We start from the raw sequence: 17,902 nt of genomic DNA on the forward strand, positions 1-17,902 counted from the left end.
TTTTCTTTGAAGTTGTATTAAATGTCTTCACATTTTGAGCTGAAAGATACATTTATGTCACGACAAAAGCAGACATGTTGTCGGACAAAACCTTCATGTTAGCTCATTGGATGTAAAATAAAAACATTTAAATGGCCGTCTTCAACAGCACTCTGTTCTGCAACAGCAACATTTACAAAAGTTAAATTACGGCCACGTTTCAATCTTCAATTAGCCGTTAGTGACTTGAAAAAGCCTTGTAACACCGCAAAATGCCTCACAAACAATCAACATTGAAAGTAGCCTGAAACATGCTAACCTACCAAGTGAGTTTTACACAGTTGAAACTGATTTTAATAGAGATCCAAGAATATGATAAAATCTCACACCACTGACCAAGGGGGGGGGGGTTACTCCTCAATGGACTTCCTATATGGTGATGCTGTTCTCCATGCGGCTGGGCAGCAGGATCAGGTATGGAGGCTCCACTCCTTCATTGTTCTTGATGATGTGCTCCTCGATCTCCTTCAGCTCTCCTCTGAACTTGTCAATCAGCTCCACAGCCTGGTCATCAGTGAAGTTCTCCTCCGCGTAGTGGCCCAAAGGAACCTGGACAGAACAGGAGAGGCAATCAAAGGTCGCAGAGGAAAGATAAACCAAGGGCGTATTCACACCTGCCCTGTCTGGTTCAGATGAAACCAAAAAAGTCCCTTGTATACAAACCAGCGAACTCTGGGGACTCCAAAGTTGACAACTTTGACGTTGACATCACGGTATTTTACAAATTATACAGTAGAAACTAGGGTCAATGGCAAAATTGTCAACTTTGGAGTCCCCCCCCCAAAAGGCCAAAAATGAAATTCCCAGTGAAATATGTCAACTGATTGAGATAGTAGAGCTGCCAGGCTTTGCAATGATGCCTCACATGTCCATTTCTACAGTATACGTTTGGAAATAATCCACCTGAAAAACTGAAAAATACCGCGACGTCAATGGCAACGTTGGAGTCCCCCAAGTTAGGGTTTTTGGGTTCCTCACGCGCTAGGAGCCCCAAATTTGGCGTGGGCGCTTCTTGAGGGATCCTGATGACAAAGCAAGCGGCCCCACGTCGCTAGGACAAAGTTGACCTTTGACCCCCATAGACTTTTATAGCAAAATGACTCCAAAGTTGACAACTTTGCCATTGACATCACGGTAGTCCGACCCAAAAGGCCCAAAATGAAATCGAAACCTAAGAAGCACCGCGGCGAATGTGGTGCCAGCTTCAGCGTCGTGAGGAGACGGTTCTTGTAAAACGCCTTCGATGTTGCGAAATGGTAAACATATTGTCATAAAATCGACGTTGCGTCAAAAGCCTCTGGTGCTCCAAATTTTCTGCAGACACTCGTAACTGGAAATAAATCATTATGAGCACAACGAGTGCAGCACGCTGGAGCTCCATGATTGTTTATTTTTACCGTGTTGCCCCGCCCCGGACCGTTTTGTCCAGTGATTGAACGATCTTTGCACACGTGTGCGTTCTGCTGTCAAATCCTGGGACTCTTGCAATGTGCAAAGGAACCGCACCAAACCAAAAAAGATACATTGTATTTTGATCCGGACCAAAGAAAGCGCATTGAAGGACTTTCCTGGTGTGAATACGCCCTGGTCCTCATTCATTCAATTCCAGATGGTTGCGCCAGTGGCTCAAGCTATGACCAGTAGTGAAGAAGAAATAAACATGTAGAAACAACAGAAAGTGCCTGCACAATGCACAAAATGCTCCCTTGTGTCTGTGCAGAATGAGGCAGTGCAGGGGGTGGATTTCATGCAGCAGGTGTTTCACAGGCCGAAACCAGAAGAAGCACGCAGGAAGAGCGTGCCTTCAGACCAATGACAGTGCAATGCAGTGTGTGAAGCTAACAGCCGGTAAGTGGAAGTAAAAAAAATATATACTGTCGGTGTAAAATAAGTTCTACGTCAAGCTGATGTGAATTATCTAACGCTTAATTCGGCAACAGAATGCTAGAATCAGCTAAAGATAAATTGATGAATGCAGCAACAGTGAATTCAAACAGGTTGAATTAAAGATGGCAAGCAACACAGGATTAAGCACCGCAGCTGGCACTAAACACAATGGTGGTGTCAATGATGCCATACAGAGGGGGCTCCCACAATATTTACTGCCGCAGTGTGAAACCTCATTATTAATATTTCTGACTAATCCCGTGGCCTGAGTTGATTCTATTGAATTTGTTTCAGTTACAATGAATTTCTCAATCAACGTCCCCATGGAACAATCCCCATCCGAGTGAATCAAATCTTTGTGTGACCTCGTACCATTTGCACCAACGGTGTGTTGTGTTGTGTTCTCACCGCATCAGGTTGCGCTCGCCCGAGATGCCATGTGATCGCCATCTGCACACAGGATTGGCTGACATCAGGGAGGGTGGCCATGATCAGCTCCATGGTTGCGTCTTTGTCCTCGGGCGGCGGTTGCCTCATGGTACAGGGGGTGTTGGGAACCCAGGCGCACCAGTCAAACTGGAAAGCATGACAACTGGTGAGTGTGTCAGTGACTTTGAGTGGTCCCCCCCCAGGGTGCAAGTGTGTGTCTCCAGCACCTGTCCATTGTTTGTCGCGGCATGCTGGACCGTGCCAATGAAGATGGCTACAGACAAGACAGTGCAGAGTTCCTCTTTGGTGCTGAGATCCTGCGGTAAACCTGGACGCACACGAGCCACACGAGTCAACATGACATGGCTTCAACTGTCTTCAACAGAATGAAATGGCATCACGCAGTGTGTTGTATATTAATAGTATATATATATATATATATAAAAGTTGATGTTTTTTTTCCAGAATGAAGTAATACATATTAAACCTGCCCACATTAGTATTAATCTGGAGAGATTTCAGAACATCAGGCACGATTCCAACTAAACATTTAAAGGAGGTAAAACTCTTTAAAAAAAACAACAACAGTTGTCTGCTTACAATAATTAGCCTTTATCTTTAACCACAGGCTATGTGCCATAATCCTTCAAATTAGCAGGAATTAAACCCCTTGTTTCAAAACAAACAAATCAATCAATCAATCTGGACAAATAGATTCTAGACCACTGCGTGACTTTTCACATGACAACAACCTATCTGAGGTTTTTCAGCCAGGCAAGCCAGACTGCACTGCTAACCATCTTTTAGACCTCACTGCTGCATTTGAGTTGAGCTCAACATTAGAGGATGTTATTGGCATTAAAGATCATAAGATTATACCTCAAATTGCGTTCGGTCATCTTTGTTAGATCGCTTTCAATTTGATTGTGTTGACAATTGCGTAAAACAAGTTAGCTATGGAGTTCCTCAAGGGTCTCTACATTTACGTGCATACGTATATATTTCTATACATGATAAAGTTATTTCAATGTTCATCATATATTGACACATAGCCAATATTAGCAGTTGAAAACCCTAAAGCCTAAAAGCCTATCTAGTCATCTGTTAACAGCCTCCAGCAAAATGCATGCCTGTTATTTGATACATACAGTGCAAACTAATGTTGTTTAACACGTTGATGGGGCAGAAACAAACAGCACACTGATGGAGTAAAAACTAATGACAATGAAAATGGAGAACATGTAAAACACTCAACCAAAGTTTGGGAGTTCTTTGAAGCCTTCCTGTGATACGTCACTGAGCCAAGCACGGAGCTCCTCATCCTCCTGGACATCATGGTCCGACTGGTAGTACAAGCTCACGATACCAGACACAAAACTGAAGCAAGAATTACATTTAGAGTGATAACTCAGTCAGGGTTATGATGACATCATTACATTGGCACATTATTCTCATTATTCTAATAAGTAGATGCAGATTCTTAGCCCTCATGGAACTGCCACCTTACTGTGGTGGAGGGGTTTGAGTGCCCTAAGGATCTGAGGAGCTATGTTGCCTCTGGTCTTCCATGGCAAATTGGTTCTAGGTGAAGCACCTGATGAAGAAGTACTCAGAAAACCCCAATGAGGAGAGACAACTGGACTACCCTCCACATTGGCCCATTGGATTGAGGGATCCGGTTCGGCCACTGGACAATCTCACTATTGCTGTCCATGCATATATACAGCAGCTCACACTTGAACTGTTTGCAGCTGAGTGTGAAGCAGTTGGGACAAAGATCAGCACCTCCAGGTTTAAAGTCATGTTCCTCAGGTAGGAGAGAAGTTGTAGGTCAACCACAGGAGTTCCAGTGTGTTGGGAGGGAGGCGGTAGGGTGGAGTGGGAGGCTGTCAGGTGGATTGGGGCAGCAACTGCGATGATGCAGACTCTATACCAGTCTCTTGTGGTAAAGGGTGCTCTCGTTTTAAAACTCAATCTACGTTCTGACCCTCACGTATGGCTATGAGCTTAGGGCTATGACTTAGAGTAGAGCCAATTATCTTTGCATTCACATTGTAAGGAACTAGAAGAGCTGGTGGGAGAGGCCTCGCTGGGCGGCCAGGGCTCCCTCGCTAACCCTGGAGGACACTAACCCCGTGACCATGACAGAAGCAGTGGTGACCAGCAGGATGCTTGGGTAAGTGTAATGTACCTGTGTATGGCCTCCCACAACATCAGGCTGTACTCTCTGTAGAAGTAGTTTGGGAGCTGGGAAACGCCCCTGTCTGCGAAGTCATGGAAAGGCTGGAGAGAGCGGTAGCTTAAGGTTTTGTACTCCCTCTGAGCCAGAACCAACAAACCCTCACCACCTGTAGACACAACCTACACAAATGACCATGATTAGTAGCAACAACTATCAGTGAGTGGGTGATTAAACATGTGGCTCAGACATCCATTAGATTGAGATGATTTGCTATACGTGACACACCTTTTTGAAGATTCCATCAGCAGAGATCAGCTGAGTGCGCCCCCTACAGTTAATCTCTAGAGTGTAGCGCATATGAGGAGCCAAGAGCTGTAGTGAGAGAAAAACACCATATTCCAATTCATTTTGCAAACTGATTTCACATACAAAAGATGCATTTGCAGCAAAAGGTCTTATTGATCTAATTTGTTAAGGTTTGAGACAAACAACCATGAAAAAACCTTTTTTAGGTGGCAGGCAAACCGACTGGATATTACTTGGCAAGGGCGTTTTTTCACCAGAGAGATCACAAATTAAACAACCAATCAACATTATCTTTAATTTTCATTGCAGGTTTGGTTTTCATTAAGGACTAGCAGTAATCCTTTGTTAAAAAAAAAACAACCTTCCAAGCCAATCAGTGCCCTGCTTTTTGGACGTCACATTTTGGTCCTTGCTCTAAACCCGGGCAGAGCAGACCACATGGTAGCAGTTGGTAGCAGAGTCGTGCTAGTGGAAACATTCTAAGACTAACTAAAAAATACTTCCGACAGTGGTGTCACATGATGGATGGGTACGATTTCAGATTCCAAATGGTCGTGACCGAGCTACTGTTGCTGGTTATAGCAATCTGAGATGTAATAATGTAACTACTCCTCCAACGTAGACTTCACTGGTTCTCTAGCACGGTGCATATGAATGCTTACCTTGTATATTGGGTGCACAGCGGGCAGCTGTCGCAGAGTAGCCACACAAAACACCTCCATAACCAGGTGAGTCCTGAGCAAATGAGAGAGCACCTGAAACATCTGGAACTCAGCATGACGCACCCATGTCTTAGCCAACAGCCAAGCAAAAGGAGGGTCTGTTGGGAGAAATATGGGATTGCTGGGACCTGGAGTCTGTTCCACCTGGAGACAAAGAATGGCGTTTTAGAAGCAGTCCAAAATGCCCTGAAAATATTAGCCTAGAGGTAGGGTTGGGGTTAGGCTTGGATTTGGGGTAAGGGTTGGAGTTGGAGTCAGGGTTAAGCTTGGAGTTGGGATTAGGCTTGGATTTGGGGTTAGGGTTGGAGTTGGAGTCGGGGTTAGGCTTGGTGTTGGGATTAGGGTTGGAGTTAGAGGTAGGGTTGGGGTTAGGCTTGGATTTGGGGTAAGGGTTGGAGTCGGGGTTAGGCTTGGAGTTGGGATTAGGCTTGGATTTGGGGTTAGGGTTGGAGTTGGAGTCGGGGTTAGGCTTGGAGTTGGGATTAGGCTTGGATTTGGGGTTAGGGTTGGAGTTGGGGTTGGAGTTGGGGTTGAAAGGATTTTCCATCAGGGAGTCACTATCCATTTTCTGCAAGAGCCTCCCTATGTGAACAGACAGGATGTGTTCATGGTTCATCTCTAAAATTCTTTTCAAGACAGTTTCACCAGTCTGTGTTTCAGAGCACATGGTGGTGATTTTAAGTGTAATCTTAGAATGTTTATAAAGTCTTTTAAAATGAGCTTTTATTCTTCCTCATGTACCACAGTGGCATTAAAAAGCACCTTACTAAGAAACTTGTGTTGATTGCAGCGTATCACAAGAATAATCATTTTCTATTGGTTGTCCAAGTGTTCACACAACACTTGCTGACATTCAGTTTGACAAATGGATGGAATTGAATTACTTGTATGGCAATAGGCATGAGATTTCCATCAGGGTGTTGGTACAGGAGACAGATTGGTGCAGCTATGTACTGAAGTTTACCCCTGATGGTGTTGCTGGGAATCCCATCGATGATGGCATAATCTAAAATGTAGATATTTCCAGCCTGGAAAAGAGAATAAGATGGTTATTTACTCAGATAAAAGATGAGGAAAGGTGCACTTCAAAAACATCTCCACCTTGAGTTCTACATCAAGGTTGGTCTTGGGGGCCATGGATCTCTGCACCATGTCTGGAGTGACAGGGAAGTTCTCTGGCAGCTTTGTGCACCTGGTGATCATCCTGGGGTTAGAACCATTCAGGCACTGGTACCCAAAGAACCAGTCCTCCTTCCAGTGATCCATACAGTATTCTGTTCAAAACAACCACACATGCAGACTGTAAGCAAAGGCCTGGAACTGTAGCCAAGAGCTCAGAAGGTCCTTTATTCGTTGGCTCTTGGCTAATTTTATTATCCATGCACACAAATCTTTGTCTCCAGCACAACAGCCCAGGCTAATCAAGACACAAATTCACATGAAATAAACTTCTTTGTTTTGTGTCCCCGTACAAACATTTTTAGTTTCAGCTATGAGGTAGAGGCAAATATTCTTGCAGAAGGTTGGAAACAGAGGGCTAATATGCCTTTTTTCTGAAGTTATATGGAGTCCAAGATGAAAAGCTGATATCCTGAAACTGTATGTGACTAAAAAACCACAATGACATACATAATCAAACATCCGACCAGACTTTTATACAAATAGTAGTGATACATATAGAACTGCAGAGAAACCAAAGATTAAACAGTGGAAAAACCCTTGATCATAATCTCAACAAAAAAAAGTACCCAATTGTAGCAGCAGTTAATAATTGATGCAGCCATTGTTTTGCATGGGAAGGACTGCAGTGCTGTACACATATGAAGTATTACTGATCTGCAAGTAAGGAAGATCTGAGAGTTGGTTTTTGTTTTTTTGGGGGGGTGATTCTGACTTTCTTTGGCATTTATCACCACCAATCTACCTTTAGTAATATACATTGCCACAAAACTGTGTTTGTTCATCCGAGCGAGCTCCCTCACCAGCTACAGGGCTGCGCAACTTCCAGAAGATTCGTTTAAAATCATCCAGGTCAGTCCAGGACTTTCCAAATTTCAGGGCCAGCTTCTTCAAGGACAACTCCAGCAAGCTGAAAGTGAGGCAGTCTGCATTGAAAGAGCTCCTGATATCACACGCACTGCACATCCAATCATTCATGGTCTTTGTATATAATGTATACAACTTTTCCAAGCCACTATCATCATAGCACTCATGCACTCATTCAAAGTTCCAGGCAGCTCAAACTAAGGCACTGAACTTGTTGCAATCCTAACAGGAAGCAGAGTTTGTAAATAAAGCCAGCTGTGTGTGTCAGTGTGCGTGTGTGCGAGTGCCACCTACGCATAGTGTAAAGAGTGCTTAAAGTCACTCCTCTTCTCATTGTCAAAGCGAACATCTTGGGGTAAATCTGATTCAGTTTTTGCGTCAATGCATCTGGGAATCCCTGGAGCCCATGTGACCCATCTGAAGAACACACGGACACGCGTTCAGAAAACAATGCACGCGGTCCTCCAGAAACCCAGCTGCACGGGTGGAGCTGCACCTTTACCTGTACGTCTTCTGTCTCTCTTGCAGCTCAGCCTTCCTGTGGGCCAGCAGCTGAGGCGAGATGTCATCCCTCAGTGTCTTTGCTGCAGCAGAAAGGAGATTTAGATGGAAGGTGTAGCTCAACGCTAGGTTGGACCGACCGTTGACCATCCACTCACTAATCTACAATTAAGACTATTTAAATTGTGCAATAATTTGGGTTATAATTATACAATAACATTTATTATAACTCCTTATAAATCCTCTCTTTCCTTTTCACCCCAACCGCTCAAAGCAGATGACCGCCTTCTGGACTCCAGATCTGCTCTCGGTTCTAAGCGGACTTGCACATCACTCAAGTCAAAGTCAGCGAGCGAGGCCTCCAAAAATCCAAAGATGCGCAAATTTGTTCTATTGCTCAAAAGAAATCGTCTGGGGTCGCCTCGACGTTCAGATGTGTCTGACCGTTTGGTCTCGAGTTTCCTACCTGTTCCCTCTCTGATCTCCATCTTCATGTCTCCAACCAGCCAGCGGTAACAAGGAAATGTCAGCACATGGGTTCCCCCCGCAGGTTCGACTTTGACATAGCGGCAGAACCAGTTGTCTTCTACCCAGTACTTCTGCTTCTCCAGTCTGACCATCAGCAGGGAGCCTAAGGGTGAGGAGCTGCTCACCTTGTACTTGTCCACCTAGTGGGAACAGCAGGAGGGATAAATCACTCAGAGGAAAAGGATTCAGCAACAATTCAGAACAAACCCTCTCAAAACCCGCGACCGCAAATGCAATACCCGTCGATCGTGAAGGTAGTCAGGCTCGCTCGCATGGAGAGAGAGAGTCGCCAAGATACTTCTAACTTCTTTCAGAGATTGACGCGACTCATTTTTGGTGATCAAACCTGATGTGAATCCGTACTGTTGTATGTCGATGACAGTAGTGTTGTCTTTTCACAGTGATACGACAACTGGACGGACTGAAGGTTATGCTGAGCCGGCTTGAACAGGAGGTCTTAAGACCTCCGGGAAGAGTTGCAGGACCTGGGCCACTTGATATTCGGTGATGGTGTTTGAACAGGAACCAGAGGAACAACTGTGATGAACTGTTATGAATGGCCTATAGATAACAGCTCCTAGAGAGCTCCACCTGGGACCTTCACACATTCAATCTGATCTGACCTGAGAACTGAAAACAGCAGTTCAAGAGGGCGGACGCTCCAATATGGGGCGTACTGGACTGGAGCAGGGTTCAGTCTTCACAGTCACAATAGATGACAGAGCAGCACAGCAGTCAAACAGTGATAACATCGCCACTCACTGCTCCTCGACAGAAGTCTAGTCCAGGGTTGTCCAGCAGGGTGCGCTCACTCTCGCCTTTCTCTCCCACCAAGGTCAGGTAGATGTAGTTGTTGGTGCCTGAATACTCTGATGTTCCAGTTGCTACGGTGACAGTGTAGACTTCCATCTAAGGAAAAGAACACAGCAGGTAGCACACAGATGTTAAATTGCATTCTGTGCCAGCGTAGTTTTGAAAGCTGTGATATCTGAAGCGAGACTCTGTAGTTTGACACCGTGCACCTGGTGGGCACTCACTCATCCGTTACTCAGATAAAACTCAGATGAAACCATTGCCTTAACACTTTACTCAATACCATAGACCAGCGGTTCTCAACTGGTGCAGTCTCAGGACATGTATGTTTTCCTTACCATAAAGTCGCATAAAGCTCAGGGTGAGGAGCTCAGGGTGAGGAGCACAGGGTGAGGAGCTCAGGGTGAGGAGCACAGGGTGAGGAGCTCAGGGTGAGGAGCTCAGGGTGAGGAGCACAGGGTGAGGAGCTCAGGGTGAGGAGCACAGGGTGAGGAGCTCAGGGTGAGGAGCTCAGGGTGAGGAGCACAGGGTGAGGAGCACAGGGTGAGGAGCTCAGGGTGAGGAGTTCAGGGTGAGGAGTTCAGGGTGAGGAGCTCAGGGTGAGGAGCTCAGGGTGAGGAGCACAGGGTGAGGAGCACAGGGTGAGGAGCTCAGGGTGAGGAGCACAGGGTGAGGAGCCAGCTGAGGTGGCTCGGGCATCTGTTTGGGACGCCTCCTGGACGCCTCGCTGGGCAGGTGTTCCGGGAATGTCCCACCAGGAGGAGACCTGGCCCAGCTGGCCTGGGAACACCTTGGGGTCCCGCTGGATTTGCTGGAGGAGGTGAGTGAGGCCAGGGAGGTGTGGGTGTCTCTGCTGAGGCTGCTGCCCCCACCACCCGACTCAGGATAAAGCAGCAGAAGATGGATGGATGGATGGATGGATGGATGGATGGATGGATGCAGCTTTAACATGGACATGGCATCCCAGTGTGTAGCAGAGACCCTCTTACTTGGTATGACTGCTTCCTATATATAAGTTACTGAGCCAGGAATACACTTCTGTAGTTTAGTACGTGTGAACGTGAAAGAAAAGCACATGCTAAATGTCAGCTCATCTTGTTTTGTCAGGACAATGAATCAGGCGAGGCTTGATGACATCATCAGTTAAAAAATATTATTACACCTCAACCAAAAAAAAAAAAAAAAAAAGCCAGAATCTCCGCAGGAAATGTTTGGGTTCCAGTCACTCTTTGGACGTATTGTTTCCTTTAATACCAGAAGCCCTCCTAACATTCTGTTCCACCGATGTAACTTTCAGGTAATAATTTGAATACGCGACTGATGTGTAACCACAGATAAGCAGGAAACAGCAGCAGAGCCTCCTGCCCACGGTTCACCCTCGCTCGGTCGTTTATCTGCTCGTTGCTGCTGCACCCAGTTCTTGACCTCTGCTCGCCGTTTCCCAATCTCTGCTTCATGTTGCTGCATACCTCGCCAGAATTCCCGACGTCGTTGAGCTCAGTCTGCTCTGCGTTGCTCTTGTGGGGCCTCGAGGCCTGCTGCCTGCCACATTCACCTTGCTAAAGGTGACAGAGAAGCGACGGCGAAGCAAAGAGAAGAGGCCGGAAATCGCAATCATTGACGATTTGCGTCGCCGTTGGATTTTTTTTTGCTTTGATTATTAATCAACATGCACAAATAAAGGAAGAAATAACTCAAACCCTCCGGCAGGACAGGAGGCCCCTCCGGCTGGCTTTAGAGTACCAGCAACTACGGTAACTTCACAGTCTCCTTCAGACAAAAATGTGACGTTGCTGCAGGTTAAAGTTTAGTGGAAAAGCAAGCATGTGAGGAGGCAAACAACTGCTGTCACCATTCACACGTGGCCTTGAAGTGAGTAAACAGGGGTTGCTTCCTTTGATTTCTTAACTTTCTGTTTGTAATGTGCCTCTGGACACACACACACACACACACACACACACACACACACACACACACACACACACACACACACACACACACACACACACACACACACACACACACACACACACACCTGCTGTCAGTGGTGTGAAAGCCAACGGCTCCCTGCTTTGTGTTACAGGAGCTCGCCGCTACCCAACGTTCTAGAAAAACTACGAGTCAAGGAATTTCCAACTTTTCTTCATGAAAACTGGCCGACAAAAAGGTGACGCACAAACTACATGACTGGGGCCACTTCAGCAAACCTCTCTCTGCTGACCATGAATATGTCGCTGCATTTATAGAGACGTTACCGAGCAACCTGGACAAAATGAATTCTACTTGGTTGTGCGTTGCGGTAACTGGTGGCCCTTCTCAGTAATAAGGAACATCTGCACGCGCAGTTTCCCCACCCCCCGAGGCGGTGATGAAACTGTGTTTCAACATTGACACCAGGCTGATAGTGATCACACAGTGGCTCCTCAGCCGAAGTTACTCAAAGTGTGTATTTGTATCTTATCTGAGGTGCGAGAACTGACCTCCTCTCCTCTCCTGAGGATCTCCTGCGGCTCGGCTCGTCTTCGCCCCACTTCCTCACCTGCCGATCCTTTCTCGCGCGGCCAGATTGAACTCCTGAGATCTATGAGCTCGACGGCCTTTTTTCGGTGACTCCTAAAAAGTCCTGGGAAACACAAAATGCAGCGTTAACAACGAGTAGCGCCGACTCTCCGAGGCTCACATTCCTGGGCTGACGCTGTAGCTGCAGCTGCAGCACTTTTCTCTGCTACCACACCCACCTGGACAGACGCAGAGAGTGAGACGAGAGTGAGAGGTGCAAAAAGGGGGAAGTTAGGTCACTATCTCGTCTGAGCTGTGTGACAACATTCAAATGAGATTCTCTAAAGAGATTAAAAAACTCATTTCAGGCCCTCGGGCAACTCATGGAGTGACAGCAGAGAAGAGAAGAAAGGAGTCTTTATTCTCTGTTCAGCACCGAACCAAGTCAAGTTGTTGTTTACACACAGCGAGACCGTGAGAAAGTGAGAAAGTGAGCGATCTCCGCCTCCCCTTCTCACGGTCTCCCCCCCACGAGGACGCGGCGTGGCGTTGCCCGCACGGGAGAGCGAGCGAAAGGGACGCTGTTTTACGCGCGCGCACGCGCACGCACGCGCACACACACACACACACACACACACACACACACACACACACACACACACACACACACACACACACAGACACAGTGGCACACACACACACAGTGGCACACACAGGGTTGTGTAGGGGATTTTTTATTTAGTATATAATACGGTTCTTGTGCCCTGCCGTGCTTTGGGGCGGAGGAACGGGTGACGTGAGCAGGGTGTCGGCGTCAATCATGGGGTCAATCATCTCACACCATCACACCTCACCTGCATCCGCTTGGTCCCGGTCGGCTCCGCTGCTCCTGGGCGGAAGCGCGCGCCGCTGCAGGGGTGGGGTTTTATGGAGCGCCGGCTAAAGTGGAGTAGCCCATTGCCAAGAGAGGGGGGGGGGGGGGTTGGTTTTGGTTTGAATGTATAATTAAGGGGAGAATGTGGGGTTTGTTTGTATTTAAGGGTTTGTAGGTTTAAGGGGGATTGTGTTCTGTTTATTGAAGGGTGTGATTCTTGGTTATTGTTTTGTACTGGAATGTTCGACTGTGTCGATGTCACCACGGGTAGTGGGGCGGCCCAATTGGCAATGAAATGCTGCCCCACTATAAAGGGGGCTCATTTTGCTGTGGGAAGGAGAGCTGACTAGTCTGGTGAGAGACTAGGGGACTTATGAAGCTGTCTCCTGGCGCGTATTGATGGTGTTTGGGGTTAAAAGAATAAAAACTTAATTTCTTCCTGTAATTGACGCTGCCTGCCTCCTCCTTCTACTCCACCACCTCAATCCGGTCGGTCCAGAGCCCCTTTTTCATGGGGAGGCCACTTTGCCCCTCCACAGAGACACACACATAAATACACACACATGTATATATATATATATATATATATATATATATATATATATATATATATGTATATATATATATATATATATATATGTATATATATATATATATATATATATGTATATATATATATATATATATATATATATATATATATATATGTATATGTATATATATATATATATATATATATATATATATATATATATATATATATATATGTAATCAACTTTTATTTGTACAGCGCTACATCACATCCAAAAACATCTCAAAGCGCTTTGAGAAAAAAAATACCTGAGCCCCCAGAGCAGCAGGGGGCGACAGTGGCTGGAAAAATCTCCCCTGTGGGAAGAAACCTCTGGCAGATCCAGACTCCAGAGGGCCACCATCTGATTTGACCAGCTGGGTCAAAAAATGGAGAGAGAGAGAGAGAGGTAGAGGGAGAGGGAGAGGTAGAGGGAGAGAGAGAGAAAGAGGGGGAGAGAGAGAGAGAGAGAGAGAGAGAGAGGGAGAGACAGGGACAGAGGGAGAGAGACAAAGGGAGAGAGAGAGAGACAGGGAGAGAGAGAGACAGGGAGAGAGGGAGAGACAGAGAGAGAGAGAGAGAGAGACAAAGAGAGAGAGAGAGAGAGGGAGAGAGAAGCAGCCAGAGGGGCAGACAGGGGCAGACTTTCCATGAGGTGACCGACATGGACGGCAGACGGATGACCTTTGACCCTCGACGACAGTGTCTGGGCTTTGCAGGGCTGATTTGTGGTGTTGGTACCCTGGTCGTCGGGACTGTGCAAGGATCAGACAGGATTCACTGGCAGGACCGTTGCTTCTGCATCTGAACCTGGGTTTTCATCCACCTGCCAAACATGGAGGCTTCAACACAGCATCGATATCAGGGGTTTCAGTTTGGGTCATAAATGGTCATGATGCTCCTCCACTAGAACCCAGACCAGGGCTGTGTGTCAACCCAGGGTCTGCATCCTTGGAAGGATGCGTCCTCCGTCTGAAGGAAGCGTCCTCCAAGGACCCGGCCCAGAAGGACCGACCCAAACCCCGCCTCCCCGGTAACCACAGGGGACGGTCTAGCCTTGGGCGTATTTCCTGGTTGCGTCACCGCCGTTCCCTCCTGCTGGCCAACCCCGGAAGTGACGTTTTCATAGCATCAAGCTAACCATTGGTTCACCAGCTAACGATGGCGTTGGATGTTCAAATCAGTAAAAACCCTGCGTTAAAAACTGAATATTTGATGTGAAACTTCAATACTTAAATTTATACGTGGTGTCTTTGCCAGTAGATGGCGCTAATTTCAGCTGACTTCCCAGGATCCCAGGATGCTTTGCAGCAGCACGCAAAGCATCCTGGGATACAGAAGGAGGTGAAGGACAGTAGCGGTGCAGCCTTGGAATGGGCTAACAGTAGCGGAGCAGCAGCAGATGGATGGAGTGTGTTGGTGAGCCTCCTCATAGGAGAATGTAGAAAACATGTTGCTTTAATGTCAATGGAAAAGGAAGCAAGGCAAAGCTGCAACCAAGTCAGTGTCTTTGAAGCCCCAACAGGGGGTTCAGCTCTTAGAACCACCCAGAACCACCAGGGTGTTCAGCTCTTAGAACCATCCAGAACCACCAGGGGGTTCAGTTCTAAGAACCACCCAGTACCACCAGGGTGTTTAGCTCTGAGAACCATCCAGAACCACCAGGGGGTTCAGCTCTTAGAACCACCCAGAACCACCAGGGGGTTCAGTTATTTATTGACATGAGGAAATACAGCTATTTTATGACTGACTATTAAGATAATTTCTTCAAGTTCAGCGGGCCGGATTAAAAAGCTTTAATGGGCCACATATGGGCCCCCGGGGCCGTAGTTTGCTCATGTCTGGACTAGACCTTTAAAATGTTGCCGCACCATGAAAACACAAAAGAAAAGAAAAGAAAAGAAAAAGATTGACCACAGAGAATTTTTTTTATTCTTTTTCTTATCAAGATACATTAAAGGATACAGAGACATTGGAATAAAAACACTTGAGAAAAAAATTGTAGTTTTAGCTCGTCCGTCTCCATTAAAAAAAAACAAAACAACAAAAAAACAAAAACCAAACCCCCCTGAATCCCTGTTGTCTGTTGCCCCGGGTTCCAGCGGCCGCCCTCAGTCGCCGCTCTGAAGGAAGGTCATGCTTGACGTGGTGGAACCTCCACTACTGGACTCAACACAAGAGCGGTTTGTTTCACTTTTCCCTCCAGATTTGCTACAAACCCAGCAACTTCACATTCTTCTCTTATTTCCTCAGAGTACAAGGATCCACTATGGGACTGAGCTTCATCATCATCATCATTATTATTATTATTATTATTATCATTGCTTTTTTTTTATTTTAATATAAAACCAGTGCAATCCATCACTAGCCGATGGATTCACGAGAAATAAAAAAAAAAAAAAAAAAGAAGGTTTTTTTTTTTTGAGAAGTTGTCTGGAACTCGAGTGGAGGTGAAAGAGGAGCCTGTGGGCGGCGACGCTGCTTCACGTCGTCTTCGTATCAAAAAAATCTCGGATCGAAATTTCGGACGTTGCGATCTCGCCAATGTGGGGTGGGGGGGAAAAGGGGGTGGGGGGGGTGTTCTGGATGTAACGTGCAGTTCAAAAAAGAAAACACCATAAAACATGACTTTGATCTCACAACGGAAAGTATTTGAAATTTCAATTTGTTCTTTGCCCGAACCGTCTTCTGTACAATGACACATTGCCAATAATAATAATAATAATAATAATAATAATAATAATAAAAAAACAAAACGTTTCAGTTTCATTGAAATCAACTGAACAGGGCAGCTTGAAAATGTTCAGGATTTAAAAACTAAAATCCAAAGCTTTTTCTTGTCTTTTTGCACCCGACGACTCGTTGTGGGACTCGTCCAGTCAAACACAACTCAGTCAATGCGTCTCCATTTCTCAAGTATGATTCCGCATTGTCTGTGGGCTGTGTGCTGGCGGTGTGCACACACTGCTTGGGCTTCGGTCTCGACCAGAGTTAAAAATTTAGAGGAAGCGGTTAAAAACGTGGTGGCCGCATTAAAAACACACGCAATCCAAATTAAAAAAAAAAATAATAAAAAAGGGGGGGGGGGCGCAAAAGAAGAAAACATTGAAATCTTTTCCGGGGAAGAGAAGCGTTTTGACGCAGAGGCCGAGTTTATTCAACCCTCATCTGTTTGATGGCAAACTGAAGTCAATCATCAACGATGACGCAACGATGGCCACTGGAGTGGAGCTGCTCGGTGAACAGAGTTAATAATAAGACTGACTCACTGACTCACTGGCGGTTTGTGACTCTCCATTTTTAAAACACCAGCTTCTGAATTTTCCAACTGCTGGGATTTTGCTTCATCGGGACTTTGGTGGCGCGGATGGTTATCGAGGCGGTAGAACGCGATGGGGTGGAGGAGGGGGGGGGAGAAGGATGGGAGCGTCTGATTGGTTCCTGACAAGTTCAGAGGCTCAGATAGAGGAAAAAAAAGACCAATGTTGGATCAAACTCTGCACTCTGTGTCTTCAAATATCAGAGCAAAAATGACGTGTAGCAAAAAAACAAAAACAAAAAACCTTTTTTGAAGTCCTCAGAAATGAGTCAGACAGGGTCCTGCTACCCCCCCGCTGCCCCCCCCCCCTCCCAGCCCCCTCCTCTCCCCCCGGGGTGGATGAGGGGGGGGTCTCCCACTCCTGGTCTCATAAATACTGCAGCTCTCACCCCCAACACAACACTAATATTTACAAGACAGAAATTCACAGAGAGGGGGCGAGGGGGGAATTCGATATCACTGACATTTTAAAAATGGAAAAGATTTGGACTTAAATTGCACATTTAAAAAATCGGGGTCAGTGAAAAATGGGGCAAAAAATCAAAACCAATTGAGGAGATGATAAGAAAAAAACTACAGTGCTGCAAGAGGGTCAATTATAGCATGTCAATATGAGTCGTGTGTGTGTGTGTGTGTGTGTGTGTGTGATGGTGGTGATGGTGGGAAAAAATAAGAGGACTGGAAGAGAGAGAACGCTGCTGAAGGACTAAATCAAGACTACTGGTATAAGATACTGGTCATACTGGTCAGTACACCTGTTCCTGGGCTGCCCCCCCTCCCCCCCTCCCCCCCTCCCCACCGCCCGGTGCAGAGGGAGGGTTGTGGTGGGGTTGTGATGGGAGAGACGGGTTCAGTCCTCCAGGACGATGGGCTCGCTGGTGCTGGAGGGCAGCAGGGGGACGGCCAGGGGGCGCGGCGCCTGCGGCAGCTTGATGTGCACCAGCAGGTGGGGCTTCCTGGCCGCACGCCGCATCTCCGACTGGGTCAGGTGCTTCCTCAGGGCCCTGCGGAGGAGGAGGAGGAGCTGTGTTATATAACCGACGTTCATCCAAGTTTCTGCTTATTTTTACTACGAAAGCTTCCGAAGTAACTCAGACGACTGCAGGTCGACTGACGGATAAGCAACGGCTAGTTAGTAGTTACTTAATATATGTGTGTGTGTGTGTGTGTGTCACACACACACACA

The 17,902-nt window shown here is 46.5% G+C and overlaps 2 protein-coding genes across 3 annotated transcripts in view; both read right to left on the reverse strand.

Annotated features, from left to right (window-relative positions):
* The window catches only part of alox12 (arachidonate 12-lipoxygenase), a 23,372-nt gene continuing 5,470 nt past the window's right edge, over window positions 1–17,902 (reverse strand). The window contains exons 2-16 of one of the 2 annotated variants that reach the window (XM_076040432.1): window positions 11,934–11,979; window positions 9,403–9,549; window positions 8,579–8,780; window positions 8,114–8,195; window positions 7,906–8,028; window positions 7,548–7,654; window positions 6,667–6,839; window positions 6,450–6,593; window positions 5,506–5,709; window positions 4,823–4,909; window positions 4,547–4,716; window positions 3,611–3,732; window positions 2,583–2,683; window positions 2,335–2,502; window positions 1–588 (exon numbers count right to left, since the gene is read on the reverse strand). In XM_076040432.1, the coding sequence (XP_075896547.1) occupies window positions 409–588; window positions 2,335–2,502; window positions 2,583–2,683; window positions 3,611–3,732; window positions 4,547–4,716; window positions 4,823–4,909; window positions 5,506–5,709; window positions 6,450–6,593; window positions 6,667–6,839; window positions 7,548–7,654; window positions 7,906–8,028; window positions 8,114–8,195; window positions 8,579–8,780; window positions 9,403–9,549 (2,010 nt within the window). In that variant the 5' untranslated portion in view covers window positions 11,934–11,979 and the 3' untranslated portion in view covers window positions 1–408. Of the gene's footprint in view, window positions 589–2,334; window positions 2,503–2,582; window positions 2,684–3,610; window positions 3,733–4,546; window positions 4,717–4,822; window positions 4,910–5,505; window positions 5,710–6,449; window positions 6,594–6,666; window positions 6,840–7,547; window positions 7,688–7,905; window positions 8,029–8,113; window positions 8,196–8,578; window positions 8,781–9,402; window positions 9,550–11,933; window positions 11,980–17,902 lie in introns of both variants that reach the window. The other variant, XM_076040431.1, reaches the window with a different exon arrangement.
* Window positions 15,307–17,902, reverse strand: part of mta2 (metastasis associated 1 family, member 2) — a 19,673-nt gene continuing 17,077 nt past the window's right edge. The window contains exon 18 of the mRNA XM_076040433.1: window positions 15,307–17,720. Coding sequence (XP_075896548.1) covers window positions 17,567–17,720 — 154 coding nt within the window. The 3' untranslated portion in view covers window positions 15,307–17,566. The remainder of the gene's footprint in view (window positions 17,721–17,902) is intronic.

This window comes from Nelusetta ayraudi, unplaced genomic scaffold (genome assembly GCF_046127955.1).
Source record: "Nelusetta ayraudi isolate G7.1 ecotype Tasmania unplaced genomic scaffold, CSIRO-AGI_Nayr_v1 ptg000061l, whole genome shotgun sequence".
NCBI classification, from domain to species: domain Eukaryota; kingdom Metazoa; phylum Chordata; class Actinopteri; order Tetraodontiformes; family Monacanthidae; genus Nelusetta; species Nelusetta ayraudi.